At 38.5% G+C, this 20,997-nt stretch overlaps 1 protein-coding gene across 19 annotated transcripts in view; it reads right to left on the reverse strand.

The window, feature by feature from the left end:
- Positions 1-535: 535 nt before the first annotated feature.
- ADGRL2 (adhesion G protein-coupled receptor L2) overlaps positions 536-20,997 on the reverse strand; it is a 373,303-nt gene continuing 352,841 nt past the window's right edge. For 4 of the 19 annotated variants that reach the window (XM_051795993.1, XM_051795994.1, XM_051795997.1 and 1 more), the window contains 8 exons: positions 14,852-14,943; positions 13,951-13,995; positions 13,637-13,663; positions 12,801-12,969; positions 9,074-9,202; positions 8,563-8,659; positions 5,769-5,897; positions 536-2,433 (listed from right to left, as the gene is read on the reverse strand). In XM_051795993.1, coding sequence (XP_051651953.1) covers positions 1,679-2,433; positions 5,769-5,897; positions 8,563-8,659; positions 9,074-9,202; positions 12,801-12,969; positions 13,637-13,663; positions 13,951-13,995; positions 14,852-14,943 — 1,443 coding nt within the window. In that variant the 3' untranslated portion in view covers positions 536-1,678. Of the gene's footprint in view, positions 2,434-3,117; positions 3,171-3,907; positions 4,963-5,768; positions 5,898-8,562; positions 8,660-9,073; positions 9,203-12,800; positions 12,970-13,636; positions 13,664-13,950; positions 13,996-14,851; positions 14,944-20,997 lie in introns of those variants that run through there. The other 15 variants (XM_051795998.1, XM_051795995.1, XM_051796001.1 and 12 more) reach the window with 11 other exon arrangements.

A 20,997-nucleotide genomic window follows, 5' to 3' on the forward strand; every position in this document is an offset into this window, starting at 1 on the left:
ATCTTCATCACTAATAATTAACTGCTAATTACTGTTGCCGAGACTATGATAGTGGCATTTACCACCTTATTTTTAATTTCAGTGCAGATGCCTACTTAAAAGTTATGTAAATACATGAAATTACAGTACATTTTCCTAATGACCCTGCTATGTCTGAGTTTGATCCTATTCAATTGTGACTAAGGAACAGTAAAGATCTCCCTTCTGTAGAGCCATACACAGTTTCTGTTGTATTCTTGCCACTTAAATCATGAAATGTAAAGAAGTCATTCTAGGCAGGATACATCTGGGTTGAAGGTCTGCTGATGCCAATTATGCTTCGTACATAATAATGCACATTTTACCTATTTGGAAAAAAATTCACATTTATTTACTGTCAAACAGGTGTTAAACTTTACACTGGATATTAGTGATGGGCTCATTATTAACAGGTTTACACAAAGGGATGAAAAAAGCAGAATTTTGTTGAAACAATTTACATTTCATTAGATTTTTTTTATCATAAAATAAATTAATTACTAAATATAGGCAGAAGGAATATGGAAGAGTAATAGTTATGTTTTATTTATTTTTTTTAAAGGACAGGCACCTTTTATTCACGAGAAAGCTTGTGAGGAGTGTCCAGTGTCCCCCTTACCCCTTACCACCCAACCCTGATTAAAGACTGAACAGGGAACTGAGTTACAATCTTTGTTAGCTATACCAAATTTGTGCAAGGCTTGGCATAATTGGCTTCTAAAACAAATTTCTCCCAAAATTATGGTTTTTTTGGCAATAAAAATTCAAAAACTTAAGAATAAAAACTAACTTGTCAAAGCAGAACACTGTTTGCAGTGAAAAATAAGTGAAAATGGGTAGAAGTTGCATTTTAAACATACTACCGTACTATGAACAGTGTAAGAAAAACAGCTTATAACGTATGTGCAACCAAGAGCTTTTCACAATATTTTCTTCAAACTCTTTAAAATTATTTTTTAATGACAATTATATTTCAGTTGGACACAAATGTATTTATTTTACCCTAGCAATAGAACAAAATATAATTTCTTTAGCCATTTTTTCATGAGAACGGTTCATTGTACAGTTGAGGAAATATATGAAATAAGGCCTGTGGCTTGATTGCTAGTGGTTAGACATGTATTCAATCTTTGCCCTAATGGAAAAGATTTGCAGTGAACTGCAAACTGATGCAGAATATCTCTCCTGCTTTTGCAAGTCTTGTCAGGAATAGTAAGGTACAGTAAATTTGTCCCACAGGATTTTAAAGCCTACGCCTTGTATATAATACAATGTAGGCCTAGGAAAAAAAACATGGTGCAGCCATATTTACAAATTTAGTTCACAAACTGCTGCAGTAAAATGGCTGGAAAGTGTTTATTTCTCTCTTTTTTTTTTTTTTTTCACAATTTTGTTAAATTCAGCAGCAGAAGATATCTTAAATACCTTGTTGGTATTTCTTTTCTTTGTAACAAATAATTCATTTTAGTATACTCTGTGTATATACAAAGTTTTTGTTTTATAAAAATTCACAGAACTGCGAGGTCCAGTCATCTCCGTTACTGGAGAACCACAGGGTCAACAGAATTGTCTCTTCAAGCAGATATGAGGGAGCCTGCACGGGGCAAATTAAGTCTTTTTAATACTTGAACGTGGCCTTTAATATTTCTTTGCTACACTATTAAAGGCTTGTCACTAGTTGCATTTGTCCTTCTCTAACGTCTCCTTCTGGAATACATCCTTCCTTGTTAATGGGAATTATGTAGCCGTCGCTGTTACCCCTGCTGATCTGATAGTACATCTGAAGCTGGTGGCCAGCTCCTAGGTTTGGCATGCTCTTGTAGTAAATGTCCTCGTTTTCACTCCTCCTGGAGGGAGAGAGGTCCTCCTCGACGTCGGGGCTGCTCTCTGGGTACGGAGAGTCTCTGAGGTTGGGCATGCTCGTGTAAAGGGAGTCTCTGTTGGGGGACTGGAGGTGGTCGTCGGCCTCGGCGGTCAGCTGGGACACGTAGCTGTCCGTGCCCTCGGGCTTCACTTTCTTCTGGGGCTGGTACAGAAGGGAGTGAGTCCGCTGCGGGATGAGCGGGGCCTCGAGCTCTTTGTGGTGCAGCTCCAGCCCCGGGGTGTCGCTGTGCATCAGAGACGAGGCGTCGGCCACGATGGCGTCGTCCTCGCTGCTGCTCCCGCCCATCGCCGCCTTGGCCGGCAGCGCCCGCTCCAGGTTGTGGTTCTTGCTGCTGCCCCGCAGGTTGTTGTGCACTAACTCTGAAATGATCATTTTCTCAAAAGCAGTATCATTCAGGCTTAGTCCACAGTCTACGACTTGCACGCTGTCGTTATAGTCTCCGTTGCGCAACGAGTAGCTGTTGTTGAAATTACCATTTAGCGGTAGAGTATCCATGGCACTTGTATCCCTGGCATTGTTCAGTGAATGTCCTGAAAGGGAAAAGGACACCTCTGGTTATTGCCTGACACGCTTTGATCACTTGTGTTTGTTTTTTTCTTTTTGCTCTTTTTAACACAATTCTTTAATGTAGTTCAGGACAAAGTTGTACTTGGAAGTAAAACTTGAGAAAGGTTAGGTTATTGAACATTCCCAAATGTAAACAAGTTGCACACCTTATAGGAAAGATGCATTCTAAAAATAGCAATGTGTATTTCCTGTGGGGAATAGTGGCATTTGAATTTCTTAATTTAGTGTCAATTCTGTGACTTTTCCACCAGGAACTGTTCACTCCATGCCCTTGCATATGTAATGCAAAGCAATTCGTTTGGAAACATCTATGTTTTGAAGTACACCACCATGATTTAGAAAAAGAAAATTAACAGAATTTGTCCTAAACGACACTAAATTAAAAAGGAATTAGATCACAGACATAACTGAAGGTAAATGTACAACATAAACCCACATAACTGGCAAGCAACTACTTTAACAACGTTTCTAACATTTTTTTCCTGTTTTTTTTTTTTTTTTTTGAGATGAAGTAAAGAAAAGAATGAAAAAAATGGATAAATACAAAGAATTTATGTTAAACAAGGACAGCCATCTTTCACACTACAGGGACCAGGGCCCACAAGCACCATCCAACAACACGATAGACAGCAGGTGGAATGACTCACTTTGGACAACTCACATCATGTCTGTCTGCTCAGGCTATCTGGCCTAAGAGTAGCTGATATATAAAAGAAAGTAAAATGATTTATTGTAACATGATGAAGAATTACTGAGCTTCTCAGCAACTTAGTCAGAGCAAGGGTTCAGCAAATTAGATTACTAAGCAATAACAGCTTTTCTTTCCCCACTTAATGTAATTTTTTTGCACTAATATTCTGTCTGCCAACAATGGCCCCAGGCCCCTAAAGGTCAGAGTTTGCCTGCAGTCTGCATCAGTCACAGTGACAGCACTGAATGAACCAGAATAGTTAATTAAGAGTTAGGCCCACAGTTAACCATGGGCATGGAAGTCAAATGCAGAAATGTTAGGAATTTCTGTAAGTATGGGTCACAGAAATTAAACCAAAGAATAAATATTAGTTGTGGAATGGGAAGAGGAAATCAGCCATGGCTGATATCTCAGAGCTGTTGGAGGAATGACAGATTGGGTAAGTCTGCTGAAAACATGAAAAGGAGTTTAAGGGGGGGAAAATGAAGTCTTATGATGATTAAGGTCTTTATGCTTTTGGTTTTGGCTTTTTTTTTTTTCCAGTAACTCGATAAAGAAAAGATTTTCCTATAGACACAAAGACATGTAAACCATGACAGCACAGTGCTTCCCAAGCAAAGGAAAAAAAAAGAAAAAAAAAAAAAGAGAAAAAACTTTGCAAGAAATTAAACAGTCTGAACCATGGATGTCAGATGGTGAGAGCATTCCTAGAAAATCACTTTATCTACAGATATGTCTGGAAAATAAAGAAAGAATGAAGTGACTTTACTGAAATGAGACTGACCACTGTGAGGCTGCTGCATAATATGCAAGGCTTGGAGGAGTATCAGAGAAAAGTTTTTTTGAAAAAGATTATATGTTTTTCCCATTTTTTTGGTTTTTTTTTTTGATAATTAAAGCTGCAGCTTATCCTAGAAAATTCAATCCTCTCTGGAAATATTGTTTTCAATTAAAAAGTAATTGCATTTTCTCATGAAAAGATCTTTTTCTTCAACTTTAAAAAAATGGAGTAATAATTTCCAAATAAATTTTGAGCAATTTGCACGTCATTTTGCATTTGTGTTATTGGTAAGTCTTCTCCATGTGTCCTGATTTACACAGTGATGAGGGTTGTCTGAAAGGTCTCTTTAAGCTTTGATTAAACAACTTTGTAGTTTGGCAATTTCATGTATGTTCCAGGATTTTTCTTGCAATGAATTTAGCTGCAAAGAACATATGGCATTTATAAAAGTAGACAACACATGGACCACATGCTGGATTCATTTCCCTCATGAAAGTGATTTAATTCTGTAATTTTAATTTTCTTTTTCTCTGCTAAACAGATATCAAAATAATAATCCAAAATGAGTTTTCTATGATATACTGCAGAGTTAAGCATGGTAGAATATATTCAAATTGGTTTGACGAGGCAAATTTTGTTGCCCACGATCAGGTAATTAATTTGAAATCTTTCCATAGCCTGTAGCAAGATTACTGTAGGGATATAAAGATATAAGCAAATTGTTGAGCATTTTGGCGTGACACCGCTTTGGTTTTAAACAGCAAATTATTTCAGCATTGCATAACTCGTGTTACCAATGGGGTTTGCTACAGACCTCGTGTCGCTTCCCAAAAAGCAGTATGCAAGTACTTTTTGAATGTGGAAACATTTCATTTGCAAATTGTGAACCACTTGCCCGCTGAGTCTACTTCATGACCGCTAGTTATGTTTTAATTGTGCCCATTAAAAATCATGCTGAAAAAATTTACATTTGATAGGCAAAGTTAAGTTTTACTCCCATACTTGTCTCTCTGTAGGTTGCTAGAGGAAAGCATAAGGAAAGTAAGAAAACAAGAGAATGAAAATAGAAACTACAGTTCAGTTAAAAAGGAAACTTGAAATAAAAACTGGAAACAAGGTTTTTATGAGCTCTTTTTCAAAGATTTATCATTCCAGTTACACTAAAGTGATGTTATGACTCATCAAACAGTATCTGCAAGATATTTACTGATGAGTTGCACCATTGTTTAAAAAAGTAAGTAGATAATGTAACAACAAAATGTTAGGTAAGTGATGATACCCTTTATTCCTACAGAACTAAACTGCTCTAACTGTTAATCCCAAGATTTTCCTACAGGAAAATGATCTACATAAAGCTGCACTATACTATAGTTTCGATCTCTTTGATGCTGGATACAGTTTTCTACACCGGGGTGTCCAAAGGTGCCAAGATGCCTTGGGCTTTGGTATTTAATCTGTTCCAGAAGCAGGATTTTCTCAACAAGCTTTAGAGTCAACCTTTTATTGCATAGACATGATACCTCTAAGTGATATATATCTTGAAGATGGGCTCTCGGACCATGTGGTGTCAGTCCTGTAATAGTATATTAAGATTTATGCCACCTGTGTTAAAGACATGGATAATTATTGGTAAATACTGTTAGGGCAAAGGCATTACTATAATATAGTGCAGTTTTACAAGCTGACATTGGCAATACTGTATTTCTCCAAGTGACAGAAATTCAGACACTAGGGCTGGGGTGTTGCAACTCGGGTTTCTGTCTGGGGAAAAGAGGGAATGTGGAGCGAGCCAAGAAAAGCGGTTTATTCAGGAAGTATAAGCACACCTGGTGAGTTAAACACAGGAGCTGAAGGGGCATTACATACAACTGTTTCAGCGAGCAATGTGTTATAGGGGTTGTTAGTGCCGTGTGGTCGAAGAAGAGGGTTTGTTAGTAGGTAATTGCCAGTCATTCCTAAAGCAAAAGAAACAGAAAAAAAAAATGTCAGTTCTTTAATTTTAGTCTGACAGTTTCAATAAAGAATATTTTTTATTCCTCATGAATCATGTAGGACTTGTCAAATGTAATTCAGCTGAAAATTTCTGGATGTGTTTTAGCTATGTATTTGAAATGGGAGCAGGAAAACACAGTTAGATTCCAGTAATTCACAGGTGCTGCCCAAATCCCCAAAGTAAACATCTCGTGAAAGTGATATTTACTGATGTATACAAATCAGCTACACCAGAATAGCAATTAAATGGGTAGAGATCCAGGTACTACGTAAAGCTATTAGAACTTTAACACTGAGCATATGGAGCAGTTCTGTCCAGAGTGGAGAGAACTGAATTTCTCAAACTGAAAACCCTCTTATGTCAGGATGAGAGCTGTTATTCACTTTATTAAAAACACACAGAGAGTGGAAGGGAGTTGCTGCTTTCAAACAGACAGTGGATGATAAACTGCAAGAAGCACATCTTAGTATATGCAAAAGTATGCATGCTGAGGGGAAAGCAAAATATTTGCTCTAAGAAATCAGAGCATTCACATTTTCTCCCGGGACATTCATGCTGCAAATTTATCTGCCAGGTTTAAAAAAAATAGATTTCCTCGAATGACAAATTTCTTTAAACAATCAGTTTACAAACAATGTAAGACAAAGCAAAATACCACATGAACAGATTTTTTTAAACCCATTTTACATGTTAATGCAACACCATTTAAACAACCCTCGGAATAATTAGAAAAAAACCAGCGTATTTTGAGACATTATTAAAAAGTCAATTAATCTCTGATTTCTAGCTACTACTGGAAAAATGGATTGGAATAATGACCAAAAAAAGCCACACACAAAAAGCTGTGTTTTAAAAATTAATTTAAACTTTTCAATAAGGCAAAATTTCACTTTCTATTGCATTGCACAGGGTCAGAGTATTACAGACCCAAGGACAACTAAAGAGACAGCTATATCTTTATAGTATGGATATTTTTGGGGCAAGGAATGATAGTATATATTCCAAATATTAATGCTTTTGTACTACTTACTAGCAGAATAGATACTTAGTAGCAGAAATGAGCAGAAGTTTCTGACATTCCAAGAATTACTGTCTGACTATGCTAATCTTATTTGAAAGTTTGTATCAGTGATCAACTAAAAAGCTTTTATCACAGCTTTTTTCAGTTGTAATGCACTTCTTACTAAAAATACTAACATTTTGCTTGGGTTTTTTTTCTTCTTGGTTAAAATCATTACTTGTAATTTAGAGTTAAGAATTTTTTTCAATCCAAATTGTTTGACCACCTTTAAAAGCTTTATTTTTATTTTAAAGGAAAGATTACACTTGCCATTAATTATTAGGCTACTCTTATAAGTATGTACCACTGAGATAGTGACAGTCTGACAACTGAAAAGAGTTGATAGCAATTTTTCTAATCATGGCAGAACATCTCCAGTGACTTGAGACTGAAACTTGGAACAGGGAAAAGCTTTCAGGAGCTCAGCTCAACTCTGCATTACCTCAGGGTGTAGCATGGTTAGAGCAATCCTCAGGAGTCAGAGACATCAAACTGGGGTGAAAACCCAAACTTTTATATAATGTGTATTTGTGGGATTTTAATAAGACACTGGAGGGGAACTAACTTCTTTCTTGGACTTGAAAAATACACATTTTGTACTTAATTTTTGCCAGAGGAACATGTAAGACCCATATGGGGAAGGGGAGCAGTGAGACACAGCTCTTCTCGACACGCCGAAGAGAACTAGAACTGTGCTCCCTGCCACCTGTGCCTCTGCAAATACCACAGTTCTTACTTTCAAAACCAACATGAGTCAAGCACATGCCCCTGCCATTAAATCATGAACTTGAATTTTCTGTCTGAAACTCTGTGAGCTGAGCAGGAGCGGGCTGCAGTGAGACCAGGGCTCTTCACGTGGGGATGTGGGTGGAGGACAGGCTTTGAACCTGCCTGGCACAGAGCACTCTTCTCTCCTCTGCTGCTCAAACTGCCCTAAGGAAACCCAGCAGGGAGGGCAGAGAGGAAGGGACAGTCTGTCTGGGTTAATCCCCTTGTGTTCTGCCTGGACAGGAGAATGATGTTACAGATTTCAAAGTCTGTTTGAGTTGAGAAGTTTTGAGGGTTTGACTTCTCTGTGCCTGAAAATCTGGATTCTATCCCATGTTACAGATATGATGCTCTTTGAAACAGAAAAGATAAATGCTTCACAGACATCTTTTGCATAGAAATGATATCAATTAGATTTCACTGGGAAAATTTCTGCACCTAAAAATCAGTCAAATACGCATTAAAATGTTACTGCACTCATATTTCTGTTTCAGATTTAACCTATAAAGGTTAGGAAAGATTTAAAATTATGATCTTGCTTTTAAGCTAAATTATTGATGAAACTTATTTAAATACATTCCCATGAATGGAGGAATTCAGCTTCTATAGCAGGGCCAGTTGAGGGAACACTGTTTTAAAAAGTGCTGGTGGATGACTTTAAAACTCTGCTTTTAGAGAACATTTGTTCCAGATTTTTTTTTTTTTTTGAAAACATTCTTTTCAATTCTTCTGTGCTAAGTGATATAAAATCTGTATAAAATTTAAGGATTCTAAAACCGAAATGTTCCCAGTGACTGACCTTGATTAAGTGTTGAAGTGCTGTTGATGTCACCTGAGATAAAAGACGATTCAGATTGTTTTCTCACAGTGTCATTCCACATCCTCCTTATACGACTCTGTTAACATAAAGCAGTGAGACAAAAGCACAGTAAGTTATGAAAAGATTTTTTCCTACTCATGTGCTATTATGTAGAATATTTGTGTTTATTTTGGCCTAAAGTAACACATTCTTCTAGCACATAGTGAAAACGCCTTCTTTTTTTATTAAAACTCTAATTTATTAAACTTCATTTAGATGAAACATGGTGGTATAAACCTTCCTATAAACCCTAATTACAAGAAAAAAAAAAAAAGGTGCTTGTATTAGACCAAAGTAAAAGGAAACGTTTAAAAAGAAATAATTCTGCTGTGCAGTATTTGCCATCTAAATGATAACGATGAGAAGACAATTAGTCCTTCTGACTGGAACACATCTCAGCGGGCTTTTAATAAATAAATGTAATGAAAAGGTGTGTCGAAGTGTTTGTCACCTGAGTGCCAGAGGAGTAGCGGGCGCTGGTTCTGGTGGTGGATGCCTTCACGGAGCTGTGGGGGCTCTCCGTGGGCAGCCCCCCACAGCAGTAGGAGTGGCGGAAGCACTTCCCATACTCCTTCCGCACCTTTGGGGGAGAAAACCAGACTGCTCAGCACAAGGATGGGTGTTAAATATCTCTGCTGGCAAAAACACAGGAACCTGGCACTGGAACTGCCTTTCAAGCAAATAGATAATTCTCGTCTGTCAAGCTGCTGGCAAAACCACAGCTCTGCCCCTACCCAGTGGCAGTATTATCAGCTACCCAGGACTTCTGAAACTATTATTTCCAAGGTATGGACACACTTCATTTAGATGTCCTTGAATAATCATTACTGAGCTAGTTAAGTTTACCTGAACTGAATGGTGGCTGAAAATAGTCCTTTTTATATGAGCTTTTGGTGCAGAAAGCACAGGATCCCAGCCTGTATTCCCATCCCAGCAGGCAAGGAGGGCTGAGGTAACCAGCCTCTGCACTGCTCAGCACTGCCCTTTATGTTTTGCCTTGTGCTCCAGAGTGCCAAGCCTGCCATGGCTGTAAAGGCATTTTCACACTCTGTGTAACTCCCTCAGCTCACTCCACATACCCACCCCTGCTCTGGCACCCAGCAGAGCTCCCCAGTGCCCCACTTGGGGCAGAGCAGCAGCTCTGCTGGGGAGGCACCTTCCAGTGTCCCAGAGTCACAGTCTGAGCCATAAAGGATGGGAGTGGAGCAGCTGCCACTTTAGGACCAGAACATACAACTGCCATTACTCAGTTTGTTGAGCCTGGAAATTTGAATATACCTACGTAGATGTGGTTTTTTTTTTCCTGAGAGAGCAACAAAACTAATTAATGATTCCAATATTTGGCCTGCATTCATTCACCTTCTGTTTCCAGTGACCTACTGGAAACTTTAGTTTTGTTATGTGTGTTAATGGTTGCCATAAAAGTAATCAGGATTAATTTACAGAGCAGTTAGTTCTCTCATATTCAGTGACTGCTACACTGACTGCTGTTTTCAGGAGAGCACATGCACATCTTGGCAGCGTGACAGCATCAGGGAAAGGACACAGTGGATAAAATTTGTATAGATGTGTAAGTCTAAATTCATAACTCTTCCATCAGAGAGGTGGGAATTTAAGTGTCTCTTCTACATCAATGAGACTCATGAGTTTCTGTGAAAAGTGGGATTTCAGCTAATCTGAAAATTCTGCCTGACCTATGAATATATAACACAGAAAGTTATGTGTATGCAAAAAGGGGAAAGGGGAAAATGAAAAAAGTTAATTGTGTGGATTTACATATGTAATGTGCTGTTTTCAACATTACAGGAGTTTTACTCATGGAATGCATACTGTGATGTTTCTATAAAGCACAAGGTTGAAGAAAATTTGAATAATTTGTGCCTTAACTTCAAGCTAGGCACAATAACTCACCTTTTTATAAAAATATATGGTACATATTTTAAGTCAACCCCATCTATATCAGCACAAAAGACACATAAAAAACGAAAGCAGAAATGAAACAACTTAGAATTATAATTTTCAACCCTGTAGTGTAAAAAACATAGGTCTATATTTATGGTGTAACACCTAAAAAAATACATTCCTGAGCACTAATGGATACTAAATGCTCCAAACCACTACACAGTAGAGACAATAGCAATCAAAACTGTATTTTTTCCGAAATACCACCCTCCAGGGCTGGTTTTGCCTAATGCCTCTATTGCAGTGAATGTACATTATCTGTCAGGAGTGTGCATTCCACTGTCATTATTTCTAAATTATAGCTTGTTGGAAACTGATGGAAGCAACAGCACCATCATCTCGTCAGAACTGGAAACATAATAGTTTTCACTTCCACAATTCTATTTCTCTGTTCAGTTTAGTGACCAACTAGTAATAACAGAATAAAAAGACTACATTAGCTATGCAGACAGAGGGTAGGACAACATCCAGTCAAAAGGCAGCGACACTTGAAAATCTTAAATGGCAGCTTTAACATTCTTTCAGGTATAAATCTTATTGCTCTAGGTTATGCTTTTTCACACTTGACTGGTATTTTAATATTCCTTTCTGCTGACTCCACTTTATATAAAAACAATGCACAGCTGTAAAAAGAAATAAAAAAGGAATCTGTTTTTGATTTTTGAGTCCAACACAAATACAAAAAGGGAAACATTATACGAAACCCTAATCTAGAAATTATTTGCATTTTGAGAATGTTTGCATTTTCTTCCCTATCTTCTTTTCTTAGGCTCCATCTCCTCTCTAAGTGTGCTTTTGTTCTCTCAAAATGAGAGGAGTGCCATGTTCATCTGGATAAAATGCTTTCTGTCTACCAGATCTTTGCTAAAACATGTCTGAATGCCATTGTCTACACCAGCTTTGTAGATGCTGATACTCTTAGAGCTGGTACAGTTGAGAACATGCACAAATATGGTTTTTGTATTTTTTGTACTTCCACAGCAACGCTTTATCCAGTGGTCTCAAACCATCTTATAAATATCTGTTAATTATGTCTCTGGTGAGCTAATTATAATGGGAGTTAACAATTGCTAGGTCTCCAGCCTAAAAGTGGTAAAAATATTTAAAATCTAAATATTGCAAATAAGGTATTTCCAAATGTAGGATGTACTACATTACATGTTACTTTTTTTGGGTGGGACTTATAACATTTACCCTTCCTCTCAACTCTCATTACTTTCACTTGTCCTGCCTTCTAACAGAGGCTGTCAGCTTTTCTCATTCCCTCTTCCTTAAAGCCTCTCTGAGGCACCCTTGGAAGCAGTCTCCATCCCCTGGGGAACAGAAGGGGTGCAGGGAACCCAAAAAGAATCCCACAGAGCTGCACCCTTCACCTGCCTTCTCTCTTGCTTGTTCCTCTCTCCCCTGCAAGCTTTCCCTCTCCAGTAGATCTGCTCATTCTGGACCCTTCTGCTCCCACCAGCTGAAGGGGTGCAGAACTAGTTCAGCTCATCCCTCTTGCCCAGGGGATTCCAGTTTTTCCAGTTAAGAGAACAAAGCTACTGGGATTTCTGGGGGAGGCAAACTCTTGGAAAAAAAGTAGTCATGCTGGCATCTTTTCCACCTTTAGAAAAGTATTGCTGTTAGTAGTTAATGACTACTTTTTTGTAAAGTGCTGAAGTTTGTAGTAAAATTAATTTTTACATCTCACTTGATTTTGTAATGAATGAGCACACCAAGTACAGACCCTGCCTATCGCCTGGAGCTTTGTGTGGCAGCTTAGTGGGATCTCAGGAGAGGTCCTCTGCCTTCATCTGAGGAAAGGAGAGGTTTCCAGGCTCATACTGGAACTGGTCCTTTGGCTGCAGCCCTGCAGCAGGGGCAGGACTTGTTTCACATGGGCATAAAGACTTTTGGTTGTAAGTCCAGACTAATAGATACCATCTCACCAGTGTTAAACAGGACATTTTCTATAGCAATTTTCTTCACAAAGCCTCAAAACATTTCAAGCCCAGGTTGGAAATGGTGCACCCCTGTTAAACCTGCCTGGGGCACAGAGCAGCTACACGACTCCCACATACAGCAAGAACTGCTTTGGAATCCCAGTCCCCTCCCCAAATTACTTCAAAATACTACAGTTCTTGACTTTGCTATTTTTTTCTCTCTATTTTTTTAAGAATTATATGTGGCCTTCCTAAGGAATTAGGGAACACACATCTGTGGTTCTGGTAACTTACTTTCTTTTGGAGGGCACAATGAAAGATGAATATAAACATTCCTTGGAAAGCATTAAATACTGTGAAGAGATAGGTCATCACAACAGTCCCCTCGTTTATGAACAGCAGGCCAAATGACCATGTTAGGCCAAGGAGACACAGGAGAGCAAATGCACCCAGGACCCAGGATCTGTAAAAGAAAATTAATTTTAGCAACATTACTTAAGAGAATGCACATGGCCAAATCCAATATTAACATTTCAGTTCCTGCAGTTGACTTTTACTAGTTTCATATTCAAATGTAAAAATTCCTTGGGTTTAACCTTTTATCTATCAAAGAAAGAACAATTCCATTTAGTATTCTTAGTCTCCAGTGAAAACAGCAAGAGTAGATATAACCTTTTTCTTTCTCAAGAACAGCATAGGATGTCAAAACTATTTTGAAATGCAGAAGTATAGCACAAACCCCAGCTACTCCATTGCCTTATCTGCTTTTAGAAAAGAGACTGATAAATCTGGCTTAGCCACTAATCACACCATAGATTTTAAACAGTGGTGCTGCCATATGACACCAAATAATGTCACACAAATGCACAAAGGTTAAACAGCAGATTAAAAGCCTAGAGCCCAAATCTTTAATGCTCCGATAAACTCAGCTAAACCGAAGCTAGATGGTCTAACTTCCACATGAAGAACCCCTGCTGAAATGTGACAAAAACATGGATATTGCTTTACAGAATAATCTAAAAAAGATTCCATCATGAACAGGTTAAGGAAAAGGAGTTGTAGCGAACGGCACAGAATGAAAGGGAAAGGGAATTTAGTCAGTGAATTCCACATCTAACTAATGATCTTACTTGATAAATGGCTTATTATCTTCATAGCTAGAAAGCATTATAAGCAGAAAAGAGAAACAAAATTATTAGACAGAATTGAAACAGAAATTAATAAGAGCATTTTTAATTGTCTATAAAAATTAGTCAAAATTAGGAAATTCAAAATGCAGAGGCAAGCAATTTAAAATTATAAAGGCATATAATAGTTAAAAAGTCTTTAGCAAATCAGATATCTCAAAAATAGTTAATTAAAATTAAGGGAAATCCACAATATGACCGAGTTTGTAAAGTTAAAAGTCATGCCAGAAATTTGTTAATGTAGGGTTCTATCTTACCCAGGTAAGTCCGTATTATAGTAGCCATCACAAACACGGTAATTACTGGTGTGGATGAGAAGACAGAAAGAGGAAAAGGAAGAAAAGAGAGAGATGCTAAAGATTAGCTCTCTCTCTCCTCATGCAACATGCAATGAAGCTGGTACTGACCTATCCAGAACATCCTAGTTCCCAAGGGTCCCTCACTGCAAACCTCCCTTGGCCATTTGCAACAGTCAAAGCCAATCTGTAAGACCCTTTCACATCCAACCCTCAGCGTTAGAAAGTTGCACCATCCCTTCAGTGTGGGTAACAAAAACCTTCAGTACAATGTAAAGCTACAGAGAATACAGTAAAAAGCTATCTAAAAAAGGGAAAGCTGCCAAAGCCTTGTTAGTTATATAAAACTTGTATTACTCTGCAAAAGGGATACTACAGTACAGCACCATGATAAAGTAAACATTTGTTAAATTAGCATGAAAACAGCAGATAATCTTCAAGTTAACAATAATAATAGAGTCAATTCTCTTGGGAGCACAGGATTACGAGTAGAAACTGCTCAGAATCCCTAAATCAAAAAGTCATTTAACAAAACAAACTTAATATAATCATATCAGCCATGCAAACAGGAACATCATTTTTGAACTGCATTTTAAATGCAAATGAAATTACTACAGTGCTGTGGCATTTCCGTGAAACAGTTTCTTGGCACTAGTTCCAGGCTGAAATTATCTAATTTTGACCGGCGTTTGTGACATTACAGCAACAATGTGACGAAAGCAGGATTGGCTCTGTTTGCTTCTAATTGACATCTGCAGTTGCTGGGAGACAATGGCATGTGCTCCTAATGGAGAGTAGCTTTCAATCAGTTCAGCAATCAGAAAATAATCATAGTTCTCATACTTGAACACAAAGCACTTACTTAATGTTTTCCAACCTGCTAGAGTCTGGTTTCAAAGTGTTTGAGTGCTTCACCATTTTGCACAATGTGATCACCAGGAAGATAAGATTCAGCTGTCAAAACAGGTAAGAGTGAAATTAAACTACTTCAAGTAATAGGTTGAATAATGATGATGTTACAGGCTAAACAAAAACCCTGTAGTTTATTTTCAAATAAATACTGAAAGTTGGTAACTACATCAGATAGTCTGTAAAAGGTGATTGCAAACACATACGAGGGGGGAAAGAAGCGTTAGAAGTCCTTGTTTCACTTAAGTTTCCAAATTCCAAATATCATCCTGAGCTCCTGCCCAGCACTTGCCATCCCCAGTCCAGCTCCCCCTTGCAGCATGTTGTGCTCAGCCCCTGCTCACCTTTGCCTGTCACCTCTGGCCCTTTCCCCATCTCACTGATTCCCTCTGAGGACTGTGCTTACCCCTTTCCTGTGCTATACTACTTGTCTTTTTAGCACCTCATCCTGCTTTTAAAACGTTTTTCACCTTTGCTGGTTTCTCCCCCCCCCTTTATTTTTTTATTCCCTTTTGTTCTCACAAATTCCAGAAGAGAGTTTAAATGTAACTGAGGAAAAAGAAAGAGAAGAAGAAAAACAAAGATGTAGTGAATGCATCAGTCTTAACAGTGCCACAGACACGTGCTGGTGCTGCACCCTCCTACTGCCCTCTTTCCCTTTGTAGTCTGGATTCTGTCAAAGTGACTGTGTGCCACTTGAAGGACTGTGGTGTCTTATTGTTGTGTCCACACAGATAACACCAGGGAAGATGCTGAAGGAAATTTTTTACAGTTTTCCTATTTTGAAACAGAATCCCAGATATCAAAGTTAGTAGGTGCCTTTCTCCCATCGATTTCAGAGCCTGTGAAGAGCACAGCAAGCCAAATACAAGGATGCCTGCAGAGTATGGGCTGGAAAGTGGCACCCAGTTAATCTGAGTAATTAGTTTGTTCATGGAGACCATTCAAACAAAATTGTACCTTTGAAACCAGTAAGAGCTGTGTCCTCTCAGGAAGAAGACACACATCCTTCTGTACTAGTACAATGTAGTACAATAAGTACAATAAGTAATGGCTGAACCAAAAGCTAAGACAAGATGGGAGAATATGCTTGGACATCCTTATAACACATAGACAGATTATAACCCTATTTTTATAATCTTCCATATGTATCTGCAGCTGGTTACTGACGGAGAATGATCACACCAAGTCTGGTTTGATCTTTGGTTTGAGACAGATTCAAAATCCTCACAATTTTTGCAACGTGTTCCTACGGTTGGGCCTCAGTGGTCAGAAATGTCAATCAATAAAGAGCTGGTCTGGAAAATCTTGGAAAAGGAGTATTTTGCAGGCTCTGACCAGTCTGTTAATAAGAATATGTATTGCAGAAACAATTCCTACTGTTAAGGGCAATCAAGTTATCACTCCTGCTGCTGTCTCAAAATCAGGATGGACAGCATGAACTATTAGGCAGTTCTCAACACCAGAACAGAGTCTGGCAGCTTTTGACCTTATCAGTCCTCATTGAAAGTAAAATATTTTTACAATTGTGTCTTGAGATTAATAGAAAAAATGTATCTGATACAAATAACAAAAATAAGCTTTGATGATTGATTTCAGTTTGTGTTCCAAGAATAGACTGAAAATGCTTGACCTTTAAGCAGATGTATGTACATGGTGTAGGTTGAGCATATTTCCATTGCTGTAAAATCTAATAAAAGTGTCAATAATTCATGATCTCGATCTCCCTTTGTGATTCTTATAGGCAATGTCTACCCAGATGAGAAACACCACTTCATTATATCCTTGTGATCTCTCCCTCTTATCTAGGTTTCCACTGTGTGGTGTAAGTTCCTTGGCTTAGCACATAAGTTGCTTCTCTCCCTGGTCTTTGCACAGGACAGGGGCTCTGTGCCTGACCCTTTGCAGGCAGACTTTATTCTCCTGGATTTGAAAAAGTTTCTTGTACATCTGGTAGCTGACATAACATGAACTTCTCCAGCCTGCTTAAAAGAATGCAACTTCAATTTGCTTTTTGTGAAAACAAACAGATTAAGAGCTAAGACACATGCCCCATCCCAATCCTAACATGTAAATCAACTCTGGCTGTGACCTGTGCATCCCTGAGTGCACAATCCAGTTCAGAACAGTATTTACAGCACAGCTGGAAGCTAATCCTTGCCTAAGGAGCTCCCCTGGAGTATCCTGTATTGTACCAGCAACATCATTCTTGGATCAAAAACTCATAGATATGGCTTAGCCCATAAATGACTGCCTTATGAAACGAGAGGGTTTGATCCTCTGATTCTCTCTACAGCTGAAGTGCTGGTTTAACATATGAAAAACAAAAGTTTGTATTCACATGCTGAGGTTCCTTCAGTGCAGACATGGCCTCACCCCAGAGCCTGAGCCAAGCTCCAGTGCACTGAACAGGTCTGTCAGCTCTGTCTGTGTGTCCTTGCTGCACCAGGGAATAACTGTACACAGCAGCTTCTTAAGAGACACTTTAATTCTATTTTGGGTACAGACCCATGAAAGCAGCCCACAGAAATAATAATGCTGTATCACAGTAGCTGAACAAGTCCTTCCAAGTAAAAAGGAAAAATCCTGTACTTTAAACACAAAGTAACTATGACAACAGAGCATATGATACTTGTTTCTCCATCACTGGGAAATGTTGCATAGTTTTCAGTTTCAGCAGCCAAAAGACCATGGTCTGCCACTTGTTCAAACATGCTGGGATCTCTGGTACACATTATATCATTATAAAAACCCTATTTTGCCTGCTTACAGATACTGTAACAAAACCTTTCTATAGATTTGCTTTTTGGCTCCCTTTACTGCTTTTCATCTAGGATATGATTGTTTTGGAGGAACTCATGAGTTAAAGACTTTTGGGCATCCTGCCACTTTTTTTTTTTTTTTTTTTGTCAAAAGACACTAAACAGCGAGGGAAGGGAACTTGCTGGAAAATAATTGCTTTTAGAAGGAATAGCTGAATTACTTTTCTGGGTGAGAAATATGTAGGGGGAGAGGAAAACACAGTTAGGACTTTTGTATTCATTTGTACCAACTGTGTACAAGGAAAGCTTTTTCAGCTCTGAGCAACCTGGTCTGAGCTCCAGATGAGCCAAAATCTGCAACTGAAAAGTACCCCTCTTCTTCAATGGTAATAAAAAATATAAATACCCTGTGCAAACACACACACACAGAGGCACAGTGTATACATCTCAGTCATAAAATTACACCCTTAATAAAGTCTGTAAAATCTCTTTCATGCTTCACTTCTGAAAATCAGACTGAAAACCACCCTAACACTCTTTCGAAGGCTAAAAATAAGAAGTTAAAAGTCTGGCCAGGCATCAGGTTTGGATTTGAAGGTTCTGCTGTGATAACGAGTGACAGAACACACAGTTACAGTAGGTGGAGCTATAATGTGAAACCTCTTACAACATTATGCTTGATTTTGCCCTAATTTCTAAAACATACCAACTGGAAGAGATGGGATACTGGATTACACAGAGAGCTGCCTTAATCTATACCCTGATTTTAGAATTGTATGTAAAATAAAAAAATTACATAAATAATTAGAGCATCTTCTGATGTACCTGGAAGATCCTGCTGCTTTCACAGCCAACACACATGTGGCCATTCCTCATTTGGAAATCAGAAGGTACTGGACATGAAAGATGGTATAAGTAGGAAATTTGTCTTTTCTGGCCTCTGAAACCCACGGAATTTTGAGAGAGAGAGTGTCTTCAAGTCAAATTACCTTTTCTAAAAAAGTGAATGTAATAACCTGCACAGCAGACTAATGGATTGGAATTAGTTGCAGGTACAATGAATTAGTCCTGAAATAAAGCTAGATTTTGCAATAATTATGATAAATTTCCCCCTGTGAGTTATACATAAATACCATTTATCAAGTGTCTACTACAGAAAGATAAACATTTATTATTTATAAAAATAAGGTTCCAGACACAGTCTATTTTCACATGTGGAGCCAGGTTATGTGTGCACCTGTACATCCCTGACTTTGATGAGTAATACTTCAACCTGAGTGAAAACATTTCATATTTCCTATGTTAATGAAATGTGATCTTTGCCTACACAACCACTGGTAGACTGATATGCTGGCTCCATCTGCGAGAAGCAAACTGCACCGGTTGTGCCTAAATTAAAGTCAAACCAACCTCACCCATTCCTCGGATATGAATGAATCTGGATCTACACAGCAGTGAAAACACTCAGGCTCTCCTGCCCAGAGCTGACAGAGGTGCACTGTTTGTTTTCTAGCCATGAACCTGCTCAATGGAATCACGTCCGCCCGAGCTCGGAGGCTTAAAATTCCTCGCGCAGAGCCCGCGGTGCTGACACGGATCCGATGAGACAGGAGAGCAGGAATGGCACTCTGCAGTGACCCAGCTGAACTGCACATGTTCCGACCCTTTCTGAACTCCCCGGAGCTTTTGTTACCTGGCAAATGCAGCTCTAAAGCTGCTCCTGCATCTCCAGCTCTCTGCTCTCAGCCTGTTTCTCTCTGGGGCGGGCGGCGAGAGAGGGGCTCTCTGAAGGCTTCTAAATGAGTGTGCACACTGAACTCTTACTGAACTGAATTAATTATTGAAGATGCAGATGGAGCTGTCCAAATGATAAGAACAGCTCCTGACGTATCATGATCCAAGCTTTCATTAAATCATTTCAGGCATACTAATGGTTTCCCACCGCTCATTACTTACATGCTCTTTTCTCATCGATATAATAACCCTGGTGCCCAAAGGCATGACAGGCTATGGAAACAGGGAAGTTGAAAGTTCTTCACAAGGCGTACTGAGGAACTTCATACTCCCCACTCATACTTCCCATCCTCATTTAGTGCAAAAATGTACACACACACACAAGCACAAATTCTTATTAACCCAGAGAAAAAAAACTGTAAACTGAAGTAGAAAGCAATACTGTCAAAAAAGAGTTGCTGTGCATTGACAGTACTATTAAACTGAGAAACGTAAAAGTGATTTGAGCAACATGTTAAAAAGCTTACCAAGGTGAAATTCTCCCATGCTACTGACCCTCAGTAAGCTACACTACAAATATAGCTCTTCAGTTACACTGCACATGACATATTATTTTTCAGCCATTACACTTCTCACACTTCCTCCTCTGGTCTCTCTTGCTTTCTCAGTTGGGACGATTAGAGGGCAAAGCAATTGCCAGAGAAGAATTACTCCCAGGAACTGTGCTGTGATTGCTACCTGCTGTTTCATATTTTTGAAGTTGGGAATACTGCTCCCAAAGGCCTTTTGCGTCTCAGTCCAAATGATTTGCTGGAGGATAATAATGTCATGGCCAGTAAATAATAGTGAACTATGTCTGTACATGGTCAATATGATTAAATGTCCTTCACCTCTATTCTCACTCTGACCTGGTTATGAGGAAGTGAAAAAGCCGTCAGCAAAGCCCAAAGCTTCCCATGTGAAATGTTATTGTAGAGCAAGGGAGAAAAACAGAGGTGACTTAGCAAAATACTCCCAGTACCAATAACATAAGGAGTGAGACACGAAAAGCAAAATTATCACCACACGATCAGACTTGAGGTGACTGAACTGGCATGAAACTCAGAACAATTTTCTAGTAATAATTACAACACCTGCGAGAAACAACTTCAGGTTGAAAAATATCCTCTATCATACTGAAAATACTAAGTCTATCTTTCAATTGCAATTGTAGGTTTAATTAAAAGAAGAATCCCCATCATTCTGAGACATGATTTAATTTGAATGTATTTAGAATAAATTCTGTACAATTATTATGGTCTATACTTAAATCTTACAAACCCTGTAATTTTTCTAATTCAACTCATACACACATAAGTTTTGGCATCTACGCCCATGTATTTGAAAATATGCCAATGAACTCTTAACAACTTCTAATTTGCACAACTCTCTTTTCCTAAGTGACTGCTCAAGGATTGAAACAGTCTTTGATAAAAATAGTGAATCCAACCTAAGTATACATAAGCTTATTTCAATATAATGAAGATACCAGGAAGGAATAAAGTACCTACAAAACATTGGCCAGGCATATTTTTTAACAGAAATTTCCACAATCAAAGTATTA

Source organism: Manacus candei, unplaced genomic scaffold (assembly GCF_025592945.1).
Source record: "Manacus candei isolate 608988 ecotype Guabito, Panama unplaced genomic scaffold, ASM2559294v1 h1tg000044l, whole genome shotgun sequence".
Lineage (NCBI taxonomy): Eukaryota > Metazoa > Chordata > Aves > Passeriformes > Pipridae > Manacus > Manacus candei.